Source organism: Pleurodeles waltl, chromosome 4_1, assembly GCF_031143425.1.
Source record: "Pleurodeles waltl isolate 20211129_DDA chromosome 4_1, aPleWal1.hap1.20221129, whole genome shotgun sequence".
Taxonomy (NCBI): domain Eukaryota; kingdom Metazoa; phylum Chordata; class Amphibia; order Caudata; family Salamandridae; genus Pleurodeles; species Pleurodeles waltl.
Genome location: NC_090442.1, coordinates 132245452 through 132258342, shown reverse-complemented (window position 1 = coordinate 132258342; position 12891 = coordinate 132245452). Strand labels below are relative to the sequence as shown.

The 12891-nt window shown below is 44.1% G+C and overlaps 1 protein-coding gene across 1 annotated transcript in view; it reads left to right on the top strand.

Annotated features, from left to right (window-relative positions):
* The window catches only part of LOC138287453 (cystine/glutamate transporter-like), a 348836-nt gene that overhangs the window by 277835 nt on the left and 58110 nt on the right, over positions 1–12891 (top strand). The window contains exon 11 of the mRNA XM_069227882.1: positions 1593–1770. Within this exon, the coding sequence (XP_069083983.1) occupies positions 1593–1770 (178 nt within the window). The remainder of the gene's footprint in view (positions 1–1592; positions 1771–12891) is intronic.

Below are 12891 nucleotides of genomic sequence, written 5' to 3'. Positions count from 1 at the left end.
CTGGAACGGACTGCCTTTAAACATTCGGTCGTGCCTGACTTGACCAGTTTTGAAAACTGCTCAAGACCTGGCTCTTCTGATTCTCTTTCTAACTCAGCCTTCCTGTCTGTGTGCCATAGCACAGAGGGACCCCTTTGGGGTTGATTTGTTATGCACTTTACAAATCCCAATAACATAACATAAAATAACATAACACTGGTACCCAATGGGGCTACCTACAGGAAGTTTTATACATGTCCTAGTTTAAATAGATGTGGGGCCTTTCGGCCTGTTAAGTTTTGTACTATTTTGTAGCCTTTTGTAAACATTAGAAATAACGCTTTCAGTAAGTTCAGTTCTCTCAATTAAGTGAATAAACAGCTCAAAGCTATGTGACTCTCTAATCTGCTTCTGTGTTGCTGTCTGTGAAAATCAGTGACTTGACCATCTATCAAGCGCTCCCTTGACAACCTGTAAACATTACAGTCTACGTCATGCAAAGTTTATTTATTTCTAACTCTGCAACCACTTGTCAAACCTCGACACCTGACCTAAATTATTTTACTGCTAATTAATTTGAATGATTTGCTTGGAAATTTAGGACTTGAATCAAGTAACAATAGTAGCAAAACAGACAGTGAAAAGTGCAATGGCGCTGGCCATGGGGGCCCCTGCACTGCCCATGCCAAGTGCATGGGCAGTGCAGCACCCCATCCCTGCCAGCCTTTACATGGCGGTGCAACCGCCATGTAAATGCCAGCAGGGAGGGGGGTCATAATCCCCAGGGCAGCGCTGCTTACTGCGCTGCCCTGGCAGATTGGGACCGCCAGCACCGCCAGGCTGTGGGGTAGCCAAAAAGTGGCTGTGCTGGCGGCCTGACTGTGGCGCAACCGCCAGGGTTGTAATGTGGCTGCGTAACTGCCACATTGGCGACAGTCCGTCCGCCACAGTGACCCTGGCCGTAATGACCGTCATAGTGTTGTTAATAATCTAGTTACAGCATAGCTAGAGGTGTAAATTGTGGATGCTACCCATGCATGGAGTTCCACTTTTCTATGAAAAACATGAAACACTAGCATACTATAGACAATATTAAAAAGCAATGCTATGAATATTAAGTAACATTGGATAAAACATCATGCCCATAACAACATACCTACTGATAATTTCATGACAGTCATATGTTTTCATAAAATAGGAATATTCACCACACACAACAGAAAAAACACAATTAGAGATTGTATACATGCCTCACCCTGTGATCCTGGAGACTGAATTATTCACCTCTTAGAAACCGACAGACACATTGAGCTAGTCCCTTATTCAAATACAGGGAGAAGGAGTGGGGGTTATGGCCTGTAGCTTGTGAAATTCCAATCTACTGATAATTCTGTAAATGTTAACTAAACCTTAAATAAAGTTTTTTCCCAGTAAATAGCAATAGATGTATAAATGTATGCATAGCAAATTAAAATACTTTGTAACAAAATGCCAAACACAGTGCTTTCAATGTACTTGCATTTTAATTTGTAACATGAAAATACTTATCATTTTAGTAAATATCACTTGCATTTTTATTTTTTAACTTCTCTCTCTTTTCTTCCATTGTGCAGGTTCCCATATTCATCCCAATTGTCTTCACTGTCATGTGCTTCCTAATGGTAGGAATGTCGCTTTACTCCAACCCTTTTAGCACCGGCATCAGTTGCGCCATTACCCTCAGTGGGATACCTCTGTACTACCTGATGATCTACAAGCCAAGAGTACCAGAAAAATGTATGGCAGCATTCAGTAAGTGAGAACTTATCACTTTTATTGTTTTAAATAGGAGGGCATCCACCACCTGACTAAATAATATGGAATGAGTGCTTTCAGAAGAAGAGTAACTGTGTACTTTGGATGTAAGTGAGCTGAGACGTGAATTTACTCTGACTGACCTTGTTCATATTTTATTTACATATTTAGATTATCATAGCTTGGTTGAGGATTTCTATGACAACTATTGAAAAAAAATTTGAGTGGTCTGCCACCATAGTGTTGATCTATTGCCTGCAAGTCATGAGGCATGGTAAATTTAAGGTTGTCCTGCAATTATGGAAGCTAGCTGAGAACCCTTTACAGGATGAAGAGGCGTACCAATTTATCATCGCTAATTACTAGGTTTACAAAGCTTAAAGAGGCTTAGATTAAGATGAAAGGTTTTCATGGGTCCCCTTGAACATTGTAAAGCACTCTAATATCCGCAAGGGTCATGTTCGCTCTATATCAAACTTTATAAATAAATGAATGACTATGAAAGGGATCCTGCCTGCCTACCTGCCTTAGGGGCAGCTCAAATGTTTCTGTGGGAAGGAGAAAGCCAGTATGTGACCCTGAAGTGGGACCACCTCTATGTTGCTCTCTCATTTGTGACTTTGGGATTGTTTACCTTAGTGATAATGAACCTGATATATACAGTGATATGTTCTTAATATGCCCTACTGTATTTAAGCGGATTCTTAAGAAAATTATTTATTTGTGATTTTAGTTTCTATATTAATTGCTTCTTGATGAATAGACAAATGTTAATGTGCTTATTTTACGGTGTGTATACTTTTACGGCTCATTAGCCGAAATATAATTTTTATAATGATGATGTAATATATTGTGGCAAGACTGGTGAGGACCATGAATGTACTCCATTCCAATTTGATCAATTATTTGATCTAAACCATCTCTCAAGCAGTGATCTGCCAATAGTTTTGTGGGCATTTTAGTACCATTCTGTAGAGTCTTTAGTGGAGGTCTCTTTTGGTGTGGCATTCATAAAAAACATATTTTGATTGTCCATTACCTTGTGTAGGTGTCTGGGAGACCTATGAGGTCTAATGTGTAGAATGCTGTTGGACTTGGCCCTCTCTGCAGGTGCACACCCAAACTTTGTGCCTCCACGCTTTCTATCTTTCTTAATTTATTTATGTTGGCCTTAGGAATGTTTCAGCATTACCACTGGTAATTCGTACTAAAGTGCTTGTTCCCACCCCTTAAAACATGATAAAACTGACTTACACCTGAGTGGTGTTAGACTTGGCATCCTTGGCATGGTTTTCCCCAACTTTTTGACTTCTAACCTCCTGTTTTGCTAACTTCATTTTTGCTGGCTTTAGGATTCTGTGTACTTTACCACTGCTACCCAGTGCTAATGTGGAGGTGCTCTGAACTCTAAAACATGGTGCTATTGGCTTATCCACAATAGACATATTTAATTTACTTGTAAGTCCACTATATGTGCCCAGGGCCTGTATGTTAAATGCTACTAGTGGGCCTACAGTATTGATTGTGCATCCTAATACATTAGCCCTTTAAACATGTGTCAGATCTTCCACTGTGCAGGCTGTGTGTACAGTTTTCATCTGCCAATTCGACCTGGCAAGCGCATCCACTTGTCTGGACCAAACCTTTCTTTTTATTGCATATAAGTCACCACCAAGGTAGCCCTAGTTAGCATCAAGGGCAGTGCGCTGTGTAATTATAAAGTTGGACATGTACGTTTAAGTTTAACATGTCCTGGTAGTGATATACTATTAAATGTGTTTTTCACTAAAGCAAGGTCTATCTCCCCCATTGGGTAGCATTGGGGTTACCTTGAGGCAACCTTAAATTGTAATGTCCAATTGGGGAAGGATAGAAATTTGGAGTTTGGTGTCTCTGAACTCACTTAAGTTGACATTTCCTTACTTTAACCCTTCTGTCCCTCTGCCTCTCTCTGAATACACGTCTGGGGTGGGTGACAGCTGGGCTTTGTGCACTGCCTCTAAACAGTCACACACACACAGGGAGCTGGGGTTTGACAGTTGCATCCTGATGGCCCATCATCAGGCTGATGGGCCTTTCTGGGCTAGATGGAGGGAGGAACTGAAACCTGAATAGGGCTATGGCTGTCCCCACACAAAGGGCTGCATAACCCCTTATAAAGTGTCTGGGAAACATGCCACCTCAGAAATACTTCGGCTTCTAGTGGCACAGTATGAGGCAACTAACTCCGCAGAGGAAGAAGAAGATGAAGTCTCTGGAGAAGAAGATAATACTGTGGACAATGAGGATGAAGGTAACTCCTCTACCTGTAGCACTAGTGCACCCACAGAAGATGACCTTGCTTTAGCCAGGCTGAGCAAAAGACTGGGCATGGAGGCTCAGCTTTTGGAGATAGAAACAAAGAGAAAAGAGTTGGGCCTAGGAACGATCTCTGGTGGCAGCATACAAGTACTGAAAGAAAAGCCTTTCAACCTAAAACTCCCCAAAGGAGTTATCCCACCTTTTTGAGATATTGTCAAATAGAGTTTTGCCTTTGAAAGATCGTGTAATGGGTGGGAAATTGAAAAAGAAATACTGGGTCGCACTGTTGTGGGAGTTATTCTCAGGAAAGTGTAGGGATATGCTCATGGCACTTAATGAAGCAGATTCTAAATCCTATGACTTTATGAAGGGTACCCTAATTGAGGGTTTTGGATTTACAACTGAAGAGTACAACTTAAAGTTCAGAGAAGCTTGAAAAACTCAGAGTCAAAATTAGGTAGAATTTGTGGACTAGTCAATAAAAATGCTGGGTAGTTGTTTAACTGGTAACAAGGTACAAGATTATGAGGGGCTGTATAAGCTATTTATGAAAGAGCATTAACCAGGTAATTGTTACAATGATAAGCTACATCAATACCTGGTAGATCTAGATATACTTTCTCCGCTAGAGTTGGGGAAGAAGGCAGACCATTGGGACAAGACAAGGTTGACCAAAACTATCACTGGTGGGGAAGACCAAAAGAAAGTGGCCAAAAAGCCCCACCCCCTTCCAAAGGAAAAGATGGGAGCTGTAACAAAAATAAAGAGTCTTCTCAAAGGCCCACGAAAACCAGCTCAGGAGGGTGGGCTCAGAGACCCTTCTGGAGTACAAAGGTAGGAACTTTGATCCCAACAAGGCTTGGTGCGATGACTACAAGAATAGAGGGCACCAAACTGGACACCATAGTTGTAAAAACAAGATGAATGCTTCTAGTCAACCTGCAGTAAATGCAGTTGCTAATCTCCAGATGGGATCAGAGTTGTGGCCTCACCATGTTAGTGAGCCCATAGAGGCAACACTAGTCACAGAGGGAGTGGTAGATTTATCCTGTATTGTCTGGCCTAGTAATATGCACAACTACAGCCAGCATCCTTTGATTAATGGTGAAAAAGTAGAAGCCCTGAGGGACGCAGGGTCTAGTGTCACCATGGTGACCAAGCATCTGGTCCACTCAAATCAATTTCTGGTAGGACAGTCTTATCCTGTCATCAATGCTGAAAATGAGACAATGTTCCATCCCATGGCAATGGTAATCTTTGACTGTGGGGGGTAGTAGTTGGACAGAAAAAATGTGGTTATGTCCCCATCCATCCCAGTAGATTGTCTGCTTGGAAATGATCTGGAGCATTCCTCCTGGGCTAAAGTAGAACCGAAGAGCCATGCAGTCATGCTTGGGATCCCAGAATAGGCATGTGTTAAGACTAGGGCACAGAGAAAACATCAGAGTGAAAAGGAAGTAATGGATCCTGAAATAGTGGACTAACCTTCCAAGAGGAAAGTCAAAAAGACTGGGAAGTCAGCTTCTATACAGATCACAGGTCAGAATCACTCTTCTCAGGAAGAAGACTTGTTATTCCTAGAGGGAACTGAGCCTGCAGAGCTTGAGCCTTACCACCGAGAGCTCTTAGGCCCAGGGGGACTCTCCAGGGAGGATCTGTGCCAGGGAGAGAGCCTGTCCCACTCTTGAAGGCCTGAGGCAGGAAGCTGCACAGGAAGAAAAAGGTAGAGTCAGTGGTATCCACAGAGTTTATTGGGAGGGTGTACTCTTGTTCACTGAGGCCAGGGAACTCAAACCTGGTGCAACCAGGAGGGTGGTAGCACCTCCGTAGTACAGAGAGTTTCTCCTCTCTCTAACGCATTACATTCCCCTAGCTGGGCATCTGGACAAAAATCAAACTTGGAGCAGGCTAGTCAATAATTTTTACTAGCCTGGAATGTCCCAAAAGGCGAAGGACTTTCACCAGTCCTATGTCACCTGTCAAGCTAGTGGCAAAGCATGTGGCCTCCTGAAGGCCCCTTTATCCCGCTACCTGTGGTTGGGGTGCCCTTCGAAGGGGTAGGGGTTGATATTGTTGGTCCCTTTGACCCCCAGACAGCATCAGGGAATAGGTATATCCTAGTGGATCATGCCAGTAGATACCCTGAGGCCATTCCCCTTAGGATCATCACTGATCCTGCAGCAGCCACAGCCCCCCTAGATATTTTTACTAGAGTTGGGTTTCCTGAAGAGGTAGTGTCATACAGAGGCCCCAACTTCATGCCTGCATACTTGAAACACACGTGGGAGGAATTTAGTGTAACTTATAAGTTCACCACTCTATACCATCCGCAGACTAATGGGTTGGTTGAAAGATTTAACTAAACCCTAAAAGGCATGATTGGAGGACTCCCTGAAAACCTCAGAAGGAGATGAGATGTCTTATTTGCAATTCTGCTTTTTGAATACAGTTCCACCAAAGGGAATAGGATTTTCACCATTTGAGCTTTTGTTTGGGCATCCTGTTAGGGGACCACTGAGTCATGTAAGGGAAGGCTGGGAGAGACCTCTCAAAGAGCCCAAGCAAAACATAGTGAACTATGTACCTGGACTATTTTCCAGAATGGTACATGGACAAAGCAAGCCAAAACCTTTAGGCCAACCAGGAGCTTCAAAAGCACTGGTATGACCAAAATGCTGCTGTGGTGGAATTCCAACTAGGGAAGAACGTTTGAGTATTAGAGCCTGTGGCTCCTAGGGCTCTTCAAGACAAGTGATCTGGGCCCAACTCAATACCTGAAAAGAAAGGGGAGGCCACCTACTTATTTGAACTTGGCAGTTGCAAAAATCCCAAATGAATAATTCATATCAACCGCCTTAGCCCTATTATGACAGAGCTGATGTGACCAGGCTCATGGTTACAGATGAGGGACAGGAAGAAGAACGTGAACCTCTCCCTGATCGCCTCTCCAGCAACCCACAAGATGGTTCTGTGGATAAAGTGGTCTTGTCAGACACACCCACAGAACAACAGAAGGGTGATTGCAGGCAAGTCTTCAACCAGTATGCTGAGTTATTCTCTCTGACCCACAGTAAGTCTGATTGGTATACCCATGATGTGGACACTGGTGGCAGCTTGCCTGTCAAAAAGTAAAATTACAGACAATTAGACCATGTCAGAGAGAGCATCCAGGCAGAAGTCAAGAAAATTTTGGATTTGGGTGTGTATGAACCCTCAGAGAGCCCCTGGGCTAGCCCAGAGTTTTAGTCCCAGGCCAGACTACAAAGGTGAGAAAAAGGAGATGAGGTACATGATCAGCCTGTTGCTTTTATAAGCAGAAGACTACTCCCTAGGGATACAAAATGGAGTGCCATAGAGAGAGAAGCCTTTGCTGTGGTCTGGGCCGTGAAGAAGCTTAGGTCATACCTGTTTGGCTCTCACTTCATAGTTCAAACAGACCACAGGCCTCTCAGATGACTTCAACAAATGAAATATGAAAATCCCAAACTGCTTAGGTGGTCTATATCCCTACAGGGAAAGGGCGTTCAAGTGGAACACAGACTTGGGACTGCCCATGCCTATGCAGATGGCCTTTCCAGGTTCTTCCACTTAGATAATAAAGACTCACTAGGGAAAGGGTAGTCTCATCCTCGATGGATTCTGCCAGAGCTGTGGTTCCAAAGCTACCAGAAGATGTTCATTGACACTATGCAGAACTCTTGAATGACAGCCAGGCGGCAGCAAGCCAAGTTGTCCAGTGGATCCTGGACACAGCTGATTTGGTGACTAGAGAGATGGGAGCCCCAGTCGCTTCTTGAAGGCACGTCTGGCTGAAAGGGTCTGCCTTGTCACGTGATGTGCAAGCGACGCGAATGGATTTGTCTTTTAATGGTGCAAGACTGTTTGGCACCAAGGCTGGTTCTGCCTTGGAGAGATTCAAGGACAGCAAAGCAACAGCGATATCTTTAGGCCTTTAATCTCAGCCTAAGGACTACAGGCCATTTTGCAAGTTGTGGGGATCTGGCCAGAACTATCCCTTTAATAGCAGGCAGCAGTTCCAGCAGCAGCAATCAGCCAATCCCTCCTTTACAAATCTTACAGAGGGTGTGGTAAAGGCAGATAGCGAGGAGCCACCCATCAGGCTCCTTCCTGCTCCACTTCCTCTTCTTCCCTATCCAAAGTCACAGTAAATCAACTCTAGTTTTACCTTCTTAGAGTATGCTTTGCCAGTTGTAGGAAGAGTGTCCCATTTTCTACCACAGTGGAAGTCGATAACATCGGACCTGTGGGTTTTGACTATAGCAGAAAGTGGGTACACTCTACCCTTCCAGGAATTTCCCCGTCTTTCCTTCCCCAACAAGGTTTCAGTTCAGAAGACCATCTTCCACTACTCCAACAGGAGGTAAATTCCACCCTCCAAAAGGAGGTAGTGGAGTTCATTCTGGAGAAGGAATGGGGTCAGGAATGGTACTCCCTGGTTCCCAAAAAGGTCGATCCTAGGCCTCAGGGTTTTGAATTGGTTCCTCAAGCAGGAGAAGTTCAAAATGCTGACCCTGGCACATGTGCTTCTTGTACTGGTCAAGTAACACAGGCCCATTCTGCAGTCGCACAGGAAGTATCACTGCTTTACGGTGGGGTCACAATATTACCAGTTTGCAGTCCTTCCTTTTGGCCTTACTTCCGCGCCTTGAGTCTTCACAAAGATGATGGTGGTTGTTGCAGCACATCTCAGAAGGTGGGGAGTACCAGTACTCCCTAAACTGGATGTTCAGCTAATCAAAGCCAAGTCTCCAGAGGTGGTGTTCGGTCACTTGCAATTGACAACTCAGTTGTTGTACAACCTGAGTTTTTCCATCAACTTGCCCAAATCTCACCTGAGCTCACTCGGCACACCCTGTTCATAGGGGCAGTACTGGACACTACATTGAATCGTGCCTACCCTCCTTTTCAGAGAATTTGGATACTCAGGCTATGATTCGGATGTTTCACACTGGATCAATGGTTCTCGTAGCTTACTGCATTCTGTTGGTCACCCTTGCACCTTCAGTGGTGCCTCAGCAGGCGGTGGTTTCAATCCAACAGAGATCTCAGAGTCAGTCGAAATCTTCAGAGACACTGCAGTGGATCCTTGTAGGTGGGATGCGGGCAGCAATCTACCTCAAGGGAAGCTGTTTTGTCCTCTGGAGGCCACAGTGATGACAGATGCTTCCACTCTAGGGTGGGGAGCACATCTGGGCAATCTGGAGATCAAAGTACTTAAGTCTCCAGAAGAACAGTTGCTGCACATCAATCTGTTCTAATTGTGGGTATTATGTGTGGCTCTCAAGGCCTTCCTCCCTTCCATTTGTGGTCAGTCAGTCTAAGTCTTGACAGACAATACTACCACAATGTGGTACGTCAACAAACAGGGAGGTATGGGGTTGTATCTTCTTGGCAAAGAAGCTCTACCACTCTGGTCCTGGGCTCAAGACCATTGGATTTGCATCATGGCAAAGCACTTGGTTGGAGTTCTGAACTTGTGTGGGGACAGTCTCAGTCTGCATTTTTCAGCCGATCACAATTGGTGTCTCCATCCTGAAGTGGTGATTCGCATCTTTTGGCTATGGGGGACCCCTCAGATAGATTTTTTTGCCACTTATGAGAATGCACACTGCATGTCATGCTGAAGACTCCACTATCCACTCCAGGGAACATTGGGCGATGCGTTTAAATTCGACTGGGGCTCCCAGCTGCTTTACGCATTTCCCCCATACCTTTGATTCCTTGAGTTCTGAGGAAGATTCACCAAGACTGGGCCCAAGTCATATCAATAGTCCCGGATTGGCAGAGAAGGGTGTGGTACATGGATCTACATCACCTCTCACTGTGCCCTCTGCTCCGTCTCCTTCAAAAGGGAAGACCTCTGGTTCTACACCCCCACTTCCAGAGGCTGCATCTAAATGCCAACCTGACTTATTTTTCTCTTCCCCCTGACATGGTGAATGTTATACTATTGGCCAGACGACATGCCACCATGGTGTATGTTGGCAAATGGGTTGTTTGTAAAGTGGTTTGAAGAAAATTCAGTTGACCCTTTAAAAGCCCATTTGTTCAATATTTTACATTTTGCGCTTTCCCTGGCCCAACGAGGTTATGCAGTTGCAACAGTTAAGGGTTATTTGTCTGCTTTTTCGGCATTCCTTTGTTTACCCGACCAGCCTTCCCTTTTTAAGTCCTCTAAAGTGCTAAGGGTTATTAAGGGACGTACTAGTAGGTATCTTCCTACTCCGTTTAGCATGCCTCAGTGGATTCTTAACTTGGTACTAACTAACCATATGAGTACTCTGTTTGAACCCCTACATAGTTGTCTTTTGAGACTACTCGCTCTTATACTGTCTTTCTGGTTGCCATAATGTCAGCTAGACAAGTTAGTGAATTGCAGGTATTAAGTGAAAACCCACCTTCATGACTTTCCATGCAGAAAAGTTGGTGTTTAGAACCAGGGCTGCTTTCCTGCCAACGATGGTTTCTCCCTTCCACTTGGACCAGTCTATCACCCTTCCTTCTTTCTATCTTCCGCCACATCCAGCTAAAGAGGAGGAAAGGCTTAATTGGACCCTAAAATGGCTGTTAGCTTTCATATATTCAGAACATGTGATCTCTTGCTGGATGATCAACTGTTTATTGACTATGTGGGCAAAATTAAAAGAAAGTCTTACATAAGAGGACATTGCCTGGTGGCTCGTCCTGTGCATAAAGATTTGCTATGCCATGACATTTGTAAAGCGGCAACTTGGGCCTCCTTCCACACTTTTTCGAAGCACTATTGCTGAGACTCCGAGGTGAGGAGGGATGGTCACTTTGCCCATTCTGTCTTGCAAGATTTTGTGGTATGGGTAGGGAGGCACCCGTCTCCAAGTGCAGGACTTGGGGATTCTATTCAAAAGGTGAGAAATCCACAGGTAGATGTATCCATCAGAAGAACAAGCTACGTACCTTCAGTAATGCTTTTTCTGGTGGATACGGTATCTACCTGTGGATTCCTCACTGACCCATCCACCTCCCCATTGCTTGCCAACATATGCCAAAATGAATTCTGTTTGTATATTGTTTATGTATTTTTATTTCATGTACACATTTGTGTTTATATCTGGATTGAGACATGTTGTTGCACTTGTGATATTGGTTTCACCCGTTCACCTCAAAGGGACAAAAACGTGGGTCGAAAGTGACATCAGCAGGTTGACAAGGGCTTCTTATGGCTCTGATGACCTCACTCGAAGTTGCGTGCACAGCCCGACGAGCACCCTGTAGGAGGCGGACAATTTCCACCACCGAGAGCAGGGAGGCTTTCTGGGCAATAGATGCTACATACAGAGCCAGCCAGTGGGGTCGTGGCACAGGCACTTTTGGGAATGCAGCATGCCTCCGAATCCAGCAGGGAGGCCAAAAAAGGAACCAAAGCCGCACACGTTTGAACTTCTTCCTTTCCTCCACAATAGCAGAGTCTAACAAGTTAGACCTATTGGCACTGTAAACTCCTAACCAGACTTTTCTTGCCACATAAATTGAAAATGAAAAGTGAAACAGTTTCACATACATGTGCCGATATCAGCCATGAGCATTAGTGTGGAGATGACACACAAAAGCAAAAAGAAGTTAGCTCGTAGTCAAACGTTTTGGCAAAAGTGCAATTAGCGATGTAACAGGGGCGATGCCCAAGGCGGTAACCAAACCTCCCACAGGAGGGACTAAAATAAAGCATTTGAAGGGCAAGCCCATGAACGAGTGAACGTGATAGGCGTGAGGTGGGCATGGTTAAGAGCCCAAATAGATAACTACACGTCAGAGAAAACCATTGCTTGCGCGCTGCCATGCTCGACCCAAAAATGGCCACGGAAGCCAGTGTACCATTATACAATGATTTTATATGCCGGATTGAGAAAGTAGCCATATGAAGAGTTGTGCTGCTGCATTCTGAGGATTTATATTGATGAAGACGGCAGGCTGGGATCCCATGAGTTCCCATAGTCTAAACAAGGAAAAACAGTGATCTTCTAAGTTTGCCATTGATATCATGTTTATCTGAATTGAGACATCTAGCGTGTGTCATACAAGACATTCTCTTCTTTTCCAGGTGACAGTGTTACAACTTAGATGAATTAGAAGCTGTCCATGGTGACATTGCCACCCTAGATGTTATAAACTGGCCTACAACTGGGGGAATGTGGGCATAATGCCCACTCATTACATGTTTTAGGGGTTCCACAGAGAATATCTACAGGAGAGAAACCTTTTCTTCTCTGCACGCTTTTATAAGTTATTCTTATGTTCAGTTGGTGGAACTTGCACAATTTGAGTTAGACTCACATGTTGTGCACGTTGAGAATTCATTGTCCTCACTGAATGAAGAAAAGTGACAGAGTTCTGTGGAAGCTCTATTATGTTTATTGGTTGAAATAACAAATGTCCTTTATGTTGAAAATGGCATTTTCTCACAATCATACAATCAAAAGGAGTGTGGAAAGGATAGTATTCAAGTGGTAAAGCTGGATAACTTTTCTTTTAGCCTACATACATCAAGCATTCTCTTGCATGCTCTTCTACTTCTATGCCATTTTATCACCTGAGAGAGGTTGAAAAGAAAAGTAATTGCTGAGGATATTCATCCAGGAGGAAGTGAGAAAGGAGACACCTTCATATCAGACCTAACTCAGGAGAAGAATAAGTTGGTAGGGTTGAAACAAAAGGGTGTGGGAAATTAAGCAATTAATGCACACGTCTGCAGGTACAACCGTTCTACCATAAATATTGTGATGAGAAAAAGACAACTGTGTAAGAAAGATAACCGATAAGTAA